Genomic DNA, 17,958 nt, shown 5'->3' with positions numbered 1-17,958 from the left:
GAAGCCTATGATCCTGAGAACCCTGCAATGGCAGAGGTAAATTACATGGGTGAACCTTATGAAAACACCTATAATTCATCATGGAAGAATCATCCAAATTTCTCATGGAAGGATCAACAAAAGCCTCAACAAGGCTTTAATAATGTTGGAAGAAACAGGCTAAGCAATAACAAGCCTTTTTCATCATCTTCTCAGCAACAGACAGAGAATTCTGAGCACAGCCCCTCTAATTTAGCAAATTTAGTTTCTGATCTGTCTAAGGCCACCTTAAGTTTCATGAGTGAAACAAGGTCCTCCATCAGAAATTTGGAGGCACAAGTGGGCCAGCTGAGTAAGAAAGTCACTAAAACTCCTCCCAGTACTCTCCCAAGCTATACAGAAGAAAATTCAAGAGGAGAGTGCAAGGCCATTGATGTAATCAATATGGCCGAATGCACAAGGGAGGAGAAGGACAAAAATTCTAGTGAGGAAAACCTCCTGGGACGTCTCTCAAACAAGAAGGAGTTCCCTATTGAGGATCTAAAGGAATCTGAGACTCATATAGAGACCATAGAGATTCCATTAAATCTCCTTCTACAATTCATGAGCGCTGAAGATTATTCTTCCTCTGAAGAAGATGAGGATGTAACTGGAGAGCAAGTTGCTCAATATCTAGGAGCCATCATGAAGCTGAATGCCAAGTTATTTGGTAATGAGACTTGGGAAGGTGAACCTCCCTTGCTCATTAGTGAACTTGATACATAGGTTTAGCAAACTCTACCTCAAAAGAAACAAGATCCTGGGAAATTCTTAATACCCTGTACCATAGGCACCATGACCTTTGAAAAAGCTCTGTGTGACCTAGGGTCAGGCATAAATCTTATGCCACTCTCTGTAATGGAGAAGCTGGAGATCATTGAGGTATAGCCCGCCTTATTCTCATTACAATTGGCAGACAAGTCAGTAAGACAAGCTTATGGATTAGTAGAGGACGTGTTAGTACAGGTTGAAGGCCTTTACATCCTGATTTCATAATCTTAGACACTAGGAAAGAAGAAGATGAATGCGTCATCCTTGAAAGACCTTTCCTAGCCACAGCAGAAGCTGTGATAGATGTTAACAGAGGAGAATTAGTCCTTCAATTGAATGGGGACTACCTTATGTTTAAAGCTCAAGGATCTTCCTCTGCAACCATGGAGAGGAAGCATGAAAAGCTTCTCTCAATTCAGAGTCAAACAAAGCCCCCAAATTCAAACTCTAAGCTTGGTGTTAGGAGGCCATCATCATGCTTTGAGTATCTGTGAGGCTACATGAGAGCTCACTGTCAAGCTAAACATTAAAGAAGCGCTTGTTGGGAGGCTATGTTTGGTGTTGAACCCCCATATCCAAACTCTAAGTTTGGTGTTGGGAGTCCACAACATTGACCTGACCACCTTTGTGGCTTCATGAGAGCCCATTGTCAAGCTATTGACATTAAAGAAGCGCTTGTTGGGAGGCAACCCAATTTTTATTTATCTAATTTTATTTTTATTTAATTGTTATTTTGTGTTTTAGTAGGTTTATGATCATGTGGAGTCACAAAAAAATTATTAAAATTAAAAACAGAATCAAAAACAGCAGAAGAAAAATCACACCCTGGAGGAAGGACTTACTGGCATTTAAACGCCAGTAAGGTGCATCTGGCTGGCGTTCAACGCCAGAACAGAGCATGGATCTGGCACTGAATGCCAGAAACAAGCAACATCCTGGCATTTGGACGCCAGGAATATGCCCTGAGGAAAGCTGGCGCTGAACGCCAGTAAAAAGCATGGAACTGGCGTTCAACGCCAGAAACATGCTGCACATGGGCGTTGAACGCCCAGAACGTGCATCACTTCGGCGTTTAAATGCCAGAATGGTATGCTAAGGCATTTTACATGCCTAATTGGTGCAGGGATGTAAATCCTTGACACCTCAGGATCTGTGGACCCCACAGGATCCCCACCTAACATATTCCCACCTTACCTCCTAATTAATCTTATAACACACTTTTCCAAAAACCCTTCACCAATCACCTCAACCTCTCTTCCCAATTACCCCCTTCACCACTCACATCCATTCACTCTTCCCCATAAACCCCACCTACCTTCAAAATTCAAAAATCTTTTCCACCCAATATATACCCCTCCATTCTACTTCATTTTCACACAACACAACCCCCTCTTCTATACCTTGGCCGAAACCTACACCTCCCCTTCTCCTCCATATTTTCTTCTTCTTCTTCTTCTTCTTCTCTTCTTTCTTCTCTTGCTCGAGGGTGAGAAATATTTTAAGTTTGGTGTGGTAAAAGCATAAGCTTTTTGTTTTTCCATAACCATTGATGGCACCCAAGGCCGGAGAATCCTCTAGAAAAGGAAAAGGGAAGACAAAAGCTTCCACCTCCGAGTCATGGGAGATGAAAAGATTCATCTCCAAAGCCCATCAAGACCACTTCTATGATGTTGTGGCCAAGAAGAAGGTGATCCCTGAGGTCCCTTTCAAGCTCAAGAAAAATGAGTATCCGGAGATCCGACATAAAATTCGAAGAAGAGGTTGGGAAGTCCTAACCAATCCCATGCAACAAGTCAGAATCTTAATGGTTCAAGAGTTCTATGCCAATGCATGGATCACTAGGAACCATGATCAAAGTGTGAACCCGAATCCAAAGAATTATCTTACAATGGTTCAGGGGAAATACTTAGATTTTAGTCCGGAAAATGTGAGGTTGGCGTTCAACTTACCCATGATGCAAGGAGATGCACGCCCCTACACTAGAAGGGTCAACTTTAATCAAAGGCTGGACCAAGTCCTTATGGACATATGTGTGGAAGGAGCTCAATGGAAAAGAGACTCCAAAGGCAAGCCGGTTCAACTAAGAAGACTAGACCTCAAGCCTGTAGCTAGAGGATGGTTGGAGTTCATTCAACGCTCCATCATCCCCACTAGCAACCGATCTGAAGTTACTTCGGATCGGGCCATCATGATTTATAGCATCATGATTGGAGAGGAAGTAGAAGTTCATGAAGTCATCTCCCATGAATTCTACAAAATAGCCGATAAGTCCTCTACTTTAGCAAGGTTAGCTTTTCCTCATCTTATTTGCCATCTATGTTACTCAGCTGGAGTTATCATAGAAGGAGACATCCTCATTGAGGAGGACAAGCCCATCACTAAGAAAAGGATGGAGCAAACAAGAGAGCCCACTCATGGAACCCAAGAGACGCATGAGGAAGCTCATAACCAAGAAATCCTGGAGATGCCTCAAGGGATGCACTTTCCTTCCAACAACTATTGGAAACAACTCAACACTTCTTTAGAAGATTTGAGTTACAATGTGGAACAATTAAGGGTGGAACATCAAGAGCACTCCATCATTCTCCATGAAATAAGAGAAGATCAAAGAGCAATGAGGGAGGAACAACAAAGGCAAGGAAGAGACATAGAAGAGCTTAAGGACATCATTGGTCCTTCAAGAAGAAGACGCCACTAAGGTGGACTCATTCCTTGTTCTTATTTCTCTGTTTTTCGATTTTTATGCTTCATGTCTATTTATGTTTTGTGTCTCTACTTCATGATCATTAGTATGTAGTAACTATGTCCTAAAGCTATGAATAAATTCCATAAATCCTTCACCTCTCTTAAATAAAAAATTATTTTTAATTTAAAAGAACAAGAAGTACATAAATTTCGAAAATTGTCCTTGAATTTAATTTAATTATATTGATGTGGTGACAATACTTTTTGTTTTCTGAATGAATGCTTAAACAGTGCATATTTTTTTCTTGTGGTTTATGAATGTTAAAATTGTTGGCTCTTGAAAGAATGATGAACAAAGAGAAATGCTATTGATAATCTGAAAAATCATGAAATTGATTCTTGAAGTAAGAAAAAGCAGTGAAAAAGCAAAAGCTTGTGAAAAAAAATTTAGAAAGAAAAAGAAAAAGCAAGCAGAAAAAGCGAATAGCCCTTAAAACCAAAAGGCAAGGGTAAAAAGGATCCAAGGCTTTGAGCATCAATGGATAGGAAGGCCCAAAGAAATAAAATCCAGGCCTAAGTGGCTAAATCAAGTTGTCCCTAACCATGTGCTTGTGTCATGAAGGCCCAAGTGAAAAGCTTGAGACTGAGTGGTTAAAGTCGTGATCCAAAGCGAAAAGAGTGTGCTTAAAAGTTCTGGACACCTCTAACTGGGGATTCTAGCAAAACTGAGTCACAATCTGAAAAGGTTCACCCAGTCATGTGTCTGTGGCATTTATGTATCCGGTGGTAATACTGGAAAACAAAATGCTTAGGGCCACGGTCAAGAGTCATAAAAGTAGCTGTGTTCAAGAATCAACATACTTAACTAGGAAAATTAATAACACTATCCGAAATTCTAAGTTCCTAGAGAAGCCAATTATTCTAAACTTCAAGTGAGAAAGTGAGATGCCAAGACTGTTCAGAAGAAAAAAGCTACAAGTCCCGCTCATCTAATCAGAATTAATATTCATTGATATTTTGAAATTTATAGTATATTCTCTTCTTATTATCCTAATTGATTTTCAGTTGCTTGGGGACAAGCAACAATTTAAGTTTGGTGTTGTGATAAGCGGATAATTTATACGCTCTTTGGCATTATTTTTAGGTAGTTTTTAGTATGATCTAGTTACTTTTAGGGATGTTTTCATTAGTTTTTATGCTAAATTCACATTTCTGGACTTTACTATGAGTTTGTGTGTTTTTCTGTGATTTCAAGTATTTTCTGTCTGAAATTTAGAGACCTGAGCAAAACTCTGATAGGAGGTTGACAAAGGACTGCTGATGTTGTTGGAATCTGACCTCCCTGCACTCGAAATGGATTTTCTAGAGCTACAGAACTCCAAATGGCGCGCTCTCAACGGCGTTGGAAAGTAGACATCCAGAGCTTTCCAGCAATATATACTTTATTCGTAATTAGATGATGTAAACTGGCGCTCAACGCTAGTTCCATGTTGCTGTCTGGAGTCAAACGCCAAAAACACGTCACGAACCGGAGTTGAACGCCCAAAACACGTTACAACTTGGCGTTCAACTCCAAAAGAAGCCTCAGCTCGTGGATAGATCAAGCTCAGCCCAAACATACATCAAGTGGGCCCTGGAAATGGATTTATGCATCAATTACTTACTCCTGTAAACCCTAATAGCTAGTCTAGTATAAATAGGATAGTTTACTAGGAGAATGATGATTCTAGCCATGAGTTCTGGTGTGAGAACTAAAGTCAGAAGCTGATTTACCATCGTTTCTATCACTGTTTGCCATATGTGAAAGTGACACTTCAAGATCCCTAACAACGATGCCATTGTTTCGAGGTGTTACATGAAACCAACGTGAATTTGGACTTGGACGTGAGGGTTGAATGTCTTTGGGTAAGCGTTCCGACTTGTTTGCCGATACAGTAATTTGGACATCAATGCCTAAATTACCAAGTTTAACCAGGCTTAAGTGAAATTGGATTAGAAAAAATACCTATACGATGAGGTATTTATAAAATAGCAGTGTTTGGACTTAATCATTTTAGAGATGACTTTTTAAAATTATGAGCGATTACTCCTTTACAGAGTAGAGGTTCTTTCTCACGTTTAGGGTAATTATCATCTAACAATGATAACCGAAGCAGCGGAAGGAGTGCTTGCTTAGCTCCCCAGTTTGGGGCTTCAGAGAATCCCGTCCAAGTAGGTCCAATCCATGTTGACTATGGCACATGCATTGGACTGATCTTGGTAAGCTCAAACTCAGGTAGCTTGTATGTTAAGAGAGAAGTGGAAACGTAGCTTATCTGTTAAGAGAGAAGTGGACTGGGTTACTGTTCCAATTTAACTAAACCTAAAACATAATACAACAATACTCATTCCCTAATCACTACTTATCAAACTATAAATTTTTTATTTTTTATTTTTTAAACAAAGTACACCAATTTTCGTGCTTGATAATTTGCTAGTTATAATAAAATCTTAATAAAATTTTGCTAAATTAAAAGTGTATATATTAATTAAATAAAATATAATATCATTAGATTAGGTGATATAATTTGTGTTACCTGTGGCGTTAAATTGGAATAGCAAGTCTCTACATATTTCTAAGTCATAAACATTAGAAGACATAGACCGCCTATCTTCCCCACCGCCTATCTTCCCCACCCAAAAGGGATGCTTTAACGACTTGCTGCGCATATCTTACAAGATGATGAAAAACAGAACCGAAACATGAACAATCAGAGTCAGAAATCTTTTATCTAACAAGACATTGTACAATAATTATTAGCATTGGAAAGGACAAGAAACTGTTGACACCAGGGATCATCAGTAGAATCCCCTGTTCAATTCCACAACTTCTCAAGGAAATTCATATATACCCATATGAACAATCCCACAAGTAAATGATGCTACTATACTTGTCAGCAAGAATGAATTTATGCTAAGCAGCCATGTCCTCTTCTGGTAGAATTTCTCAGATTAAATCCCCCTTAAGTGATAGAGGAGTTCAATCACATGATAGCACAACCCATATCACAAGGGAGACAAAGATCAAGTTCGCTTTATAGCAGTTGTTCGGCGAATTGCATCATCGTTTTAAACTAGAGTCGCTGAATTGACCATTTTGAATAATCCCATTCTCATTCAGATACTCCACAAATTCATCAATGAGATAAGGCCAAGCACCTTCAGCATCATAATCAGTTAAATTCGGGCCAACAGTCTGCAAATACCCCAAAGAAGAAAAACAATAAATAGAGGAGGTTGTTTGATTCAGAGGCCAACAATATATCATAAAAGACAAGTATGAAGAATTCCACCTGATTCGGTATTTAAAAATGAAGTAAAGACAAAAGCAAAAGCAAGAATATTTCCTTTTTTTAAAAAAACAAAAAAACAAAAAAAAACTGTCTAGATCAATAGGGGAACCTATTTGTAAGAAGGTACAAATTGACAGTACATAATAATGCCATCACCCAATTCACAATCATTGAACACCAAAATCAGCATACATGATACATGTATGTTTTAGTTCTCTATAAGGAGGACTGCCGCATTCTGAAGGAAGGAATGTAACGATAAGATTAAAAAGATCCCTTCCGATAATAAAAGAAGGATCAATCAAGTTCAACATTTTTCTTTTATTAGAAGTAGGAATATTTCTCTTAATTAAACTGAAGATCAGTAGGAAAAAAATGATCAACAGAATAAAAGAAAAATATTTCACATGACAAAATTTCATGCACAGAAACTAATACATTAACCATTGATGCAGACTTCCGATTTATATGTTTTGTTTCAAGGCATTTTTATCTTGTCAGTTAGAGAGTATATCTTTTTGTTTCCATGGGAGTAATCCTAGTCCGTTTATTCCTAGTTAGCTGTTTAAAGAGGTGTCATAACTTCTGATTGAAATAACCCATTAACGCTGGTTCATTTCTCCAAGGATGAAAACCGCAATGGTTTGGAAAGTACTTTATCAATACCACCTTTGCAAGACATTCAGACACAGAATATAAGAAGTAAGATGGTGAGAGGAAGACCCATTGACCTCTATTCTAATAAATGTGTACCTTTGCAAACTCCAAAAGCTGGGACCATGTGTCCCTGGAGATTGCTTTGTTATGGCGAGCCTGAAGAAGCAACATAAGGATTGCCAAATATATAAGTAAAACAAGAAACATCAGGAGGTATTGACCTCCCTCTCAAAGCCAAGATCATTAAGCCGAGAACAACCCCAAGTGAAAATATTTAACTTATTACCTGCAAGAATTGGCACCAGTGATCAACCAGTGGCCACTGCCTTTCAGCAAATAATAATTGCCACATTCCAATAGCCGTATCCAGTGCCAGAGATTTTTGACCCTGCAAAAGTAATTTGACATACATAAACATAAATATAAAATATACAAAGCAACAATATTACTTTTGCATGATGAATAACATATTCAAAATTAAAAACAATAGAGCAGTGCTAGCATTCACAAATTTTTATACCAACCCAAGATATACAAGTTCATCATAGTTTTAAATTCTTATGCATACAAATGCATGCAAAGACAAATTAGAGCATCCAATCATTTACTGGATGCAAAACACTTTGTTGTTCCCTTGCTATGTGAAAACTGAGCCTTGTAACTTGCAGCACCAAAATTCATGGGCATATTCTTCAATGAGGAATCTGAGGGACCTTGATTCCCCAAGGTCAAAGGTATTAATATTTTAAAACACAAGAATATCCAAAATAATAAATACTTTGTAGTTAATATAATTTTGGACACCAAAGAAAGGATATAAAGCAACTCTGGAGCCTCTTTTTGATATGCAAAAATTGGAGAGCTTTGCTCTTTTGCATTGTTTTGTTTAACCTTTTTTTTAATTGAGTATATCCAATCTCGACGTGAGATGACTCCCTTTGTGCTAATAATATTACTTTTATTTTATATTTTTTTGAGTAAAGTATCGTTTTTGTCCCCAAAGTTTGAGGTAAGTCTCAAAGTTGTCCCTAATGTTTCAATCGTCCTATTTAAGTCCCTAACGTTTCAAAACTACTCAATGTTGTCCTGCCGTTAGAGATCCATTAACAGAATTGATGGCGGGACAAAATTGAGACGATTTTGAAATGTTAGGAACTTAAATAGGACGAAAACGTTGGAGACAAAAATGATACATAGAAATAAATTTTAATTTTATCTTTCAATAATATCAATTTTTTACTATACATAGCATTCATTTATTTTTTAATCACATTTAAGTAAAATACACTTAATCATATTACTTTTATTTTAAATAAATTAATTTTTTTTTATAATTTTACTCTTAAGGATTTTTAGTTATCATGAAATGTTTGTAGAATGACTAGTATATAAACTTGCATAAAAGAAAAAAATAATATATATACAATAAAATATAAATTATACCTTTTGTCTCTAATGTATCAAAATTTTTTAAAATTATAAAAAAAATAAATTTATTTAAAATGAAAATAATGTGATTAAGGGTAATTTATTTAGATGTAATTAAAAAATAATTGAATACTAGGTACAATAAAAAATTAATATTATTGAAAGATAAATTAAATTAAAATTTATTTTTATGTATCGTTTTTGTCCCTAACGTTTTCGTCCTATTTAAATCCCTAACGTTTCAAAATCGTCTCAATTTTGTCCCGCCGTCAATTCTATTAACGGATCCCTAATGGCAGGACAACATTAAGTCAATTTTGAAACGTTAGGGGCTTAGATAAGACGATTGAAACGTTAGGGACAACTTTAAAACTTATCCCGAACGTTGGGGACAAAAACGATACTTTACTCTATTTTTTTAAGAAGAAAATAATTCTGGGGCATCCATAATATGTCAAACACCCAAAAGACGAATTTGATAGGTCATCGTCACTAATAATAAATTTACACCATACAATATAACAAGGATCGGAAAAACAGAGTCACCAAATATTGAAAGTTAACAATGCTCATAAATCATAATACTGAAGATAAATTTGGTCAGCTCAAGCAGGACATTTGAAGATTGAAAAAAAGAACACACACATGGTTTTATTAGCAATGCAATAGCCACACAAGAATCCTGAAACTCAAGCAAAACAAGAACTGGGAAGCGGGAAAAGTTGATGTCTACAATTGAATACAAGAAAATGAATATAAGAATATGATGGTGTTTATTTATAGCTTTTAATGTTAGTAATTAATGATATAAAATAGTTATCATTTAAAATTAGCTTCCTAGGATCTACATGCTCCATTGAGAATAGGTTATTGAGTCTTAAACATGAACTAGAAGATTAAACAAGGACCGAATGCATTGCTTAAATTAGGGTATAGCCATATCATGTCATATTGCCATCAAAATCAATTAAGCTACACAATAGGGGAAGAATAGACCAACAAGACACCAAAACATACCTTCTCCTTTGCCCAGTTAAAAGCAAAATTATATATCTCACGAAACTTCTCTGGAAAAAAAAAAAAAAAAGAGAATAACATTTCAGGAACCTTCTTCAATAATTACTGTAGATAATCTTTCATAAAAAATGAAATATAAATCAAAAGACTAAAATGGGGATGTGATCTGATTTGTCCATACGTTCATCTTTCAGCTCAGAACGCATATAGGGTATCTTTTCACGGAACTTTTCCAGCGAATCAATCCTGCCATTATATCATAAACCATTCAACTAGGGTTTACTCATTCAACAACAGGTAGAACCATAGGAAATACATTAAGACATACTTCACCACCAATGCATTCATCAAACTCAAAATGGATCAGAATCATCTTCCTTTATTCAGAAGCTAATAAATACATACCCTAGGGATTGTAAGCCTTCAATAAACTCCTTCTTGGAAAATTCACACATGGTGCCAGCCTTCATGTGCCATGAAAGAACTAACTGAAAAAATGTCAACATGCCATGTTACCTGAAGCATGCCACATGCCTATTGGACTATTTCATTCACATACATTATCATTAAGCAAACTAGTTCCCAGCAGTAGCAGTAAACATACATAATTTCATGTTACAACAATACTTCATTTAACTTTACAAACATGACATTTTTATTTATAGATATTGAAAATTTCATCATATGAGATCAAATGATCATCAGTTTTTTGCACAATGAATAAAGAGTTAATCCTCTTTTCTTGCTTTCTCTCTGAGAGAGAGAGAGGGAGAGGGTTGTAAACTGTGATGAAGGACTTCATCTTGCTATGTTTAATATCCTTCATATATAACAAATAAAGTTTATATTTTCTCATTCTATGTCAAACTCTCAAGCAAAGCCACCATTTTTCTACAGTATCAATCTGAAGTATTTTTAACTGAAGGGTAAAGTATCATATTTTCTCCCCCCAAACGTTTAAGTTAAATATTGTCCCTAATTTTTTAGTCCTATCTATATCCCAAACATTTCAAAAGTAATTCAATTTTATCCACACTTTTAAACCCGACAAATACAGAGTATATATATCTTCTGAAACTCTAAACCCTTTTTTTTGTTGCAATCTAGTAGAAAAATACAGTCATTTACAGATATAGGAACTTGATGATGATATGGTTTGGGAAAGAAAACCATAATATCCTGGATCTTTTATGAACTAATTCCCTTTAGTTTTCTGTTTTTAGTTTTATTTTTTTTAACTCTCTTTTAAATCTATTCACAACGGCAATATTGTAAGAGTTTGTCACATACAACATTTACTTTATATGTTACCACCTTCATTAGTAACCTTTTATGGAGATAACAGTGGGATAAAAATGAGATATCTTGTTTGGGACACATATGAGAAAAATGTTATAGATAACATTGATATTTATCCCAAACGTTTGAGACAACAATGACACTTTACCCTTAACTAAATGTGCAATCATCAAGTATATTTAACTATGATGATCACTGTTTCAAAAGTTTCTTGAATTAATTGATAGGATTACCGTTAGGAGAAAAGCGTAAATTCTTCTGACCTTTTTGTATATAAATAAGACACGCAATTATTGATGATCTATAAACAAAACAATGTTATTTTATAAGACACATTCATACCATTACAATATCTTGAGGATCCACCTGCACACAAAGAATATTCAAGCATCAATTTTTCTGAATGAATCATAACTGATGATAATCAAAACATAATAATTTTAAGCTGAAAATAATGGAGCTTTTTGAAGCTATATTAAAATCAGAAGTTAATTATCTCATAATTGTTATGGCTTACCAAATTGATCCTAAATATCAAATGTTACATTATATAATATAATAATATCTTGTTTTATAGATAAGGAAATTTAATGTAGAGAAGAATGTACAAAAAGTGGATGAGGATGAAGATGAGATATCATCACATAAATACACAAAATGGCTAGGAGCTAGCTGATTAGTCCGTGCAGTAGCAAATGTCACTCCCTTTGAATATGAACTACAGAAACTCTCTTAAGCAGATCATTTGCTGAGCACCAAAGGGGGAGGGATGCCAAAAAAAGGTAATCCTCCCAAATAAAATTGATAGCCAAAAATGAATTACTGAAAAAAAATTCTAAAATTCCTTTTGGACCAGTACACCAAATTACTGTAAAAAGAGCAGTCTGCTATAGAATCTTTCCTTCATTGCCAGTGTTTGAAATTGCAGTTACAGCGGCACTATAACGCTATGGCATGGCGGATTTCATCTCCTCCGCCATACAGTGGTCACGGTGACGAGTTTTTCACGGCGGGCAAAAATTGCGGCTGCAATTGCAGTGGCACCATGACATACCGCAATATAAATGAGGAATCTTCAAAAAAATGGAGGGTTACTTTGGTAATTTAGGAAACCCCAAATGCTACAACTCACCTTCGTCAGCCTCCTTTCTTCAGAAAATTGCTCTTCCTCTCTAACAATCTAAAAACTCTCTTCTGTCTCTCCCTCTGCTCTGGGCTGCACTACGGCCAGAAGAACCACCAGCGGTGCACCAGGCAGCACAGTCCAGCTCCAGTTCCTCCTCCGTCTTCTCTCTCTGCCACTCTTCTCTCTCTCTCTCTCTAGTTCGTAACTTAGTTTCTGTTCTGGTGTTCCTAGCCGTTGTTTTTTTCTTTCCCATTTCCCCTTTTATTTACATAGGCTCAGTGTTATGAAGTATAAACCTCTTTTTCCAATTTTTCCCCAATTTACACAGATTCAGTTCATTATGTCTACTTCAAGGCAATCCCCTAACTCTAGTGCCCGATTTTAGTTTTTAAGTTCTAAACCTTATGTTTTATGGTGTTGCATGACTTGAAGTTATGTTTATTTGTTGAATTTGCTACTGCATTTGCTGAATTAATTGAATGCCTTATGAGTAGAAAATTACTTAAATTGATTAGATTTTATAATTTATTACATTTGCAATTTCTGTGCATGTGTTTTTGTGCATACATGTAACTTTTAGGTAATCCGCCACCGCCATTTCCCGCCGCTATAATTTTATGGTGGATTTTTGGCTCAGCCATAAGCCGGCATCCGCAATCAAGTAAATAACAAATAAATGATAATATAAACACTCCTGTCATACTTTTTCAAGTAATTTTACCAGACATGACCAAAAAATGAATTTTACATAGAAAAAGCAACATTTTCCATATAATCCAAACATTATAAATTATCTTAAAACATTCAACTAAGGTATTCAGATATAAATTGATTTTCACATAATAAATCACATTAAAAAGTGATTATTAAAATAATACTATTCTCATAACTTTTCCAGAAACACCCTCAAGAGGGATGGCACCTATTGTTCCATGGTTTCTTTCTTCATATCTTTTTTGTGTTTTGGGTTACCTTGGCTATCACTTTTGTATCTATGTGAAGATGTCTTGTCCTCTCTTGTACATTTTCTTCTCTTTTGATAATTTTTCTTTCTTCTGTCAACACAGAAACTAAATAGAAGTATAACAACTTTTATTGCTACTTTATGTTTAAATGTTTTAGTCAGTTACTAAAGCCTTTAAATTCAACTATGCTCAGGTTCCAATAGAATTCTCTATACTTTCCAATAGTATTGTGTACATCCTTGACACAGCTTCAATAATAACACACGAGTGAACAAAAATAAAATACCATAAAAAAAGCAGCATGAACATAATTAATTTGCATTCAGAAACAGCAACCTGGATATCATTGCAAAGGAGAGTGATACCATCCACCATAATCATATCGACATATGGATCTGTAAGGAAATTAGTGTAAACGATTAGAAAGCAGGCATTAGATAAAATGTATTAATAAATGGTAGTCACATCACTGCATAAAGAATATCTCAATAGTAAACAAGTAAAAACATCCCAGATTTGAGTTCATATAAGCATCTCATAGGAGGAAAATAGTCCTAACTAATATCTTTCACAAATTCACGTGAAGAAAGGAATTGAATTTCAAATCCATCAAATTTGGCAGATCCCTTACTCTGAAATGGAAGAAACTTCCATCAGGTTACACTTCCCTAGAAGACCAATTGCAATGAGAAAAACAACCAATGTTCACTACTATAGCATGCTAAAGGTTCATAATATAAAGAGCCGAATTACATGAAAGCGATTATGTCAAGAAAATGCCTTTTCATAATGATAAATAAATAAGGCCACATAAATTATACCATCTAAGGAATCCTTCATAATGACTTCAGCCAATTACATTGGGAAATTAGTTCTAATCCAGTGATGCTATTGCTGTATCTTAAAAAGCTTGAAAGTTTTGTTGGCAAGATATAATGAATTTGGGATGGGATGAGAAGCACCTGTAGCCTCTTAAATATAGAGAATAGAGAATTCAATAATTCATATGATTTTATTTTTTTATTTTTCATCAGAACAATTTATAGTTCTGCTTATGTAGATGTCATAAGTCAATGCTTCTACGATTCTAAATGCAACCATAGTCTCTATTCTTTTTCACCTTCATTTCTAACCTTTATATCTATTATACAGCTCCTCCAAGTGTCTAGAGTCCGTATAAGATGTTTTAAGCTGAGGCTGGCTGTAGAAATAATCAAATGCTCCTTCTAGATGCCAATCACTTGCCTTCAGAGACTGTAGCGCTATTTTCTCACTGAAAGTACATAAGTAAACTTTTAAATAGGGTCAAGCATGCAGGCAAGGTGCATTGGAAAAGCTAACAAGTGTCGTTACGGCACTTCTTAAGAAGGTTTTCTTTGAAAAAGTAAGTATTTGAAGTTTCCAATGACACATTAAATATATTAACAACTTCAAAACATTCTTCTCAGCATGTGCCAGACCCATGTCAGCGAAACACTTCTTATAAACACCAAAAATAACCAACAAAGTAAAGTGGAATAATTTAGCTGAAGCAACAAACAAATTAAAAGCATGACTAAAGTAATTGCATCTGACGAAAAAAAATCTATAAAGAGAAAACAAATACCGACCCAAGGAGATCAAAAACTCCCCAATCAACATCATTAAGTAATTATTAATTCAAGAAGATTTGAAATTTTCCAAATCAAAATAATTTCGCAAAAAAAAAAAAATGCTTTCAAAAGCCTTGAGAAAACATTTAACGTAAAGGTACCTCATTGACTCATTCATTATTCACCCTCCTCCTCCACCACCCAAAACATAAATTAATAGAAACACAAATACGGATAGTAACAAGGTTAAATTACTCTTTTAGTCTCTATAATTTTCTCAACTTTGTAATTAGTTCCCTACATTTTAGAAGTTTTCAATTGAGTCTCTACACAACAGTTTTAAATTTATAATTAGATCCTTTTAAACAATAAACGTTACAAAAACATTTTTATCCATCTCACACCAATGGCGAATATATCTTAGCAAAACGTTTTTTGAACCACAAAAATGGAATTACAAATTTAAAACTGATGTAGGGACCTAGTAAAAAACTTTTGAAGTGTAGGTACTCAATTATAAATTTGGTGAAACTACCGAGACTACAGAATAGTTTAACCTAAACATAGTACTAAAAACAATATCTAGAAGTTTCTCATATAACAAACCATAGAAAACTATACTCTTACCTAGCTCCAGTTATTGCCATGAACTGCTGGAGTTTGTCACGGTGACCCCTCCCTAATTTGTGCTGTAGTAAGAAAACCAGAACGTAGTAATAATCAGTACGTATTATATTGGCTATCAAAATATATATTTAATAACTTCAAAGCAAAAGATTCCATGCAACACATGTGAATTTGAGTTTCATGATAACGCTTCATTGAGATCGAATCCATTGGAAGCTCAAAATCCAAACAGCAATCAACAATTGTCACACCCAAAAATACTAAAAGAAAAGTTCTAAACATATGAGAAGGAACAACCCCCCCCCCCGGGGGGGTGGGGATGAAAACGCAAGGATTTGAAAGCATGCAGCTGAAAATTGAGCTGAAGGGAATATCAAAGGAGAAGCAGTGACCATTTTGGAAGGTTGTAGAAGAAGGATAGAATCAGAGGGTTGATGAAGATCCTGTTACGGAAAAGGGGTGCAAGGGAAATTTAGGGTTTTCGATGCTGAATTGGGATTTTTTCTCCACCCAATATGTAAGAAGTGAGAACTGGGGAGAAGGGTGGTGACTAGTGAGTGAGGGAAAAATTGCGAACTGTGGGTTTTTGGTTTCTTCGGGTGACTGGAGTGGGACCCAACACTCTTGAGAACTTGTCTATTCTTGACAACTCGTATAGCAGTGGACGACTGGACGCTGCCCTTCTTCGCCTAAGATCGGTGCATTTGCTATGGACAAATGATCTATGCTATCCAAATACGGAACAGAACGCAACAAGAAACATACGAATATATGAATTTTAAATTTTTATAACATACATAAATATTTTATATATAATGACAAATATGTATTTTTAGTTAGATTAAAAGTCCAAATATTATTTGATACTTATCATTGTAGACCTAAGTCAATTTTTGTTTAAAAATCTCAAACGCCAGCAAAACAGCAAATATTATATGAACCTGCATTGATGCTGCTGCTGCTGAAGCTATAACTAAAAATGACAAAGCAAATAAAAAAAAGTGGCTCAACTTTGATGAATATAAAATGGTTCATCAATTAAGTTTTGAAAAAAAAAGTGAAATTAATAGAAGCAAAGTGAAATAAAAAATTCTATATGATTCAGAAACAAAAGAAGTATTATAATATTGTCATTTTTATATAAGTCAAATGGCTTGTTGAAATTATAATATTTCATTCGCTACCATTTGAAAAAGAAAAAGAAATTGGTGGATATTTTTGTCTATTTCAAATCAAAGGCTAAAAATTAAACTTGAGGCCAAAGATTAAGATTAAGATTAAGGGTATTGATCTAGTAAGTACTTTAAAAGCATTATGACCATGTTGTTGCTGTTATCCTGTTATCCATCTCCTCAGTATCTCTGCGCCACTCTACTTTGATTTTCTGAATTTGATTATTTTTGGGATAAGAAAAAAAACTCGCACTACAACAAAACAACATTTGGCGATGGTTTTTTTAATGATTAGTGACGGTTTTAACTGTCACTAAATGGTTTTGCGACGGTTAAAAAAAGTGTCACAGATTTGAGCGTCGCCAGCTGACATAGTGACGATTTTGGACCATTGTTGGTAAGAAGTGTCGCTAAATTGTTTGTGACGGTTTTTAAAAAATAAAATCGTCACTAATTTGTAACACTTGTAAAGGTGTTTTTTATACTATATTTCACGACGTTTTGAAACTGTCGTTAAATTACTAAATTCTGTGACAGTTTTTTCTTATAGTTCATGACTATTTTAAACCGTCACTAAATTACTAATTTTTATGACAGTTTTTAGGTATATTTAGTGACTATTTAAAGCGTCACAATATTTTTAGTGACAGTTTTTCGATTTAAAGCCGTTACAAAATTACTTATTCCTGTGACAGTTTTTTCCTGTATTTATTGACAATTTTAAATTGTCATAATCTCTCCAACATCAAAGATTTCTATTATCAAAAGTTGAATTCTCTAAAAATGACATTGTATTTCAACAAATCCAAATTCAATCCCACAAGTTTTACAACAATAACAACAATGTGAGGCTAATTTTTGCCCAGCAATTTTTTAGAGTGAAGGGGCCCAAAAAAGAGAGAAGAAAAAAGCTCATATATATACTAAAAATTAAATGCATATAGCATAGTGAAGGGGTATGAAGGAATGACAATAACATTTAGGAAGCATATTGTTAAATGCTGTTAATTTCTTTCTTTATCTGGAAATTCTCCATGTAGCAGCTGGTTTAGTGGTTCTTCTTCTTCGATGTTATCTTGTAACACTTGTTGCCAAAAAAGTTGGGTTGATTCGTCGAAGATAACAGCCTAGCCCACATTCAATTTTAAAAGGAAAAGAAGATAAACAGATCAAATTCGTCGAAGATAAAAGGAAAAGAAGATTAATCAGATCAAATTTGAATAAGATGAAGCAAAAATTCATTCATACCAAGTTCAAGTGATGGATGTG

At 34.9% G+C, this 17,958-nt stretch overlaps 1 protein-coding gene across 1 annotated transcript; it reads right to left on the bottom strand.

Annotated features, from left to right (window-relative positions):
* Positions 1–6,217: 6,217 nt before the first annotated feature.
* Positions 6,218–16,254, bottom strand: LOC107458717 (uncharacterized). Its single transcript, XM_016076922.3, has 11 exons — positions 15,910–16,254; positions 15,518–15,579; positions 14,432–14,571; positions 13,635–13,693; positions 11,550–11,573; positions 10,314–10,396; positions 10,090–10,154; positions 9,909–9,958; positions 7,750–7,851; positions 7,560–7,619; positions 6,218–6,709 (listed from the first exon to the last, which is right to left on the bottom strand). The coding sequence occupies exons 1-11, from the start codon at positions 15,910–15,912 to the stop codon at positions 6,575–6,577; spliced, it is 783 nt and encodes a 260-aa protein (XP_015932408.1). The 5' UTR covers positions 15,913–16,254; the 3' UTR covers positions 6,218–6,574.
* Positions 16,255–17,958: the final 1,704 nt, after the last annotated feature.

The sequence above is a fragment of the Arachis duranensis genome, chromosome 7 (assembly GCF_000817695.3).
Source record: "Arachis duranensis cultivar V14167 chromosome 7, aradu.V14167.gnm2.J7QH, whole genome shotgun sequence".
NCBI classification, from domain to species: domain Eukaryota; kingdom Viridiplantae; phylum Streptophyta; class Magnoliopsida; order Fabales; family Fabaceae; genus Arachis; species Arachis duranensis.
Note: the sequence above shows the minus strand (reverse complement) of the source record. Positions and strands in the feature narration are given on the sequence as shown.

Coding starts and splice junctions, on each gene's coding strand:
- LOC107458717 (XM_016076922.3), bottom strand. Junction 11,574..13,634: donor TCCTTTGCAATGATATCCAG/GTTGCTGTTTCT, acceptor CTTTGTGTGCAG/GTGGATCCTCAAGATATTGT. Junction 7,852..9,908: donor TTAACTGGGCAAAGGAGAAG/GTATGTTTTGGT, acceptor TTACTTTTGCAG/GGTCAAAAATCTCTGGCACT.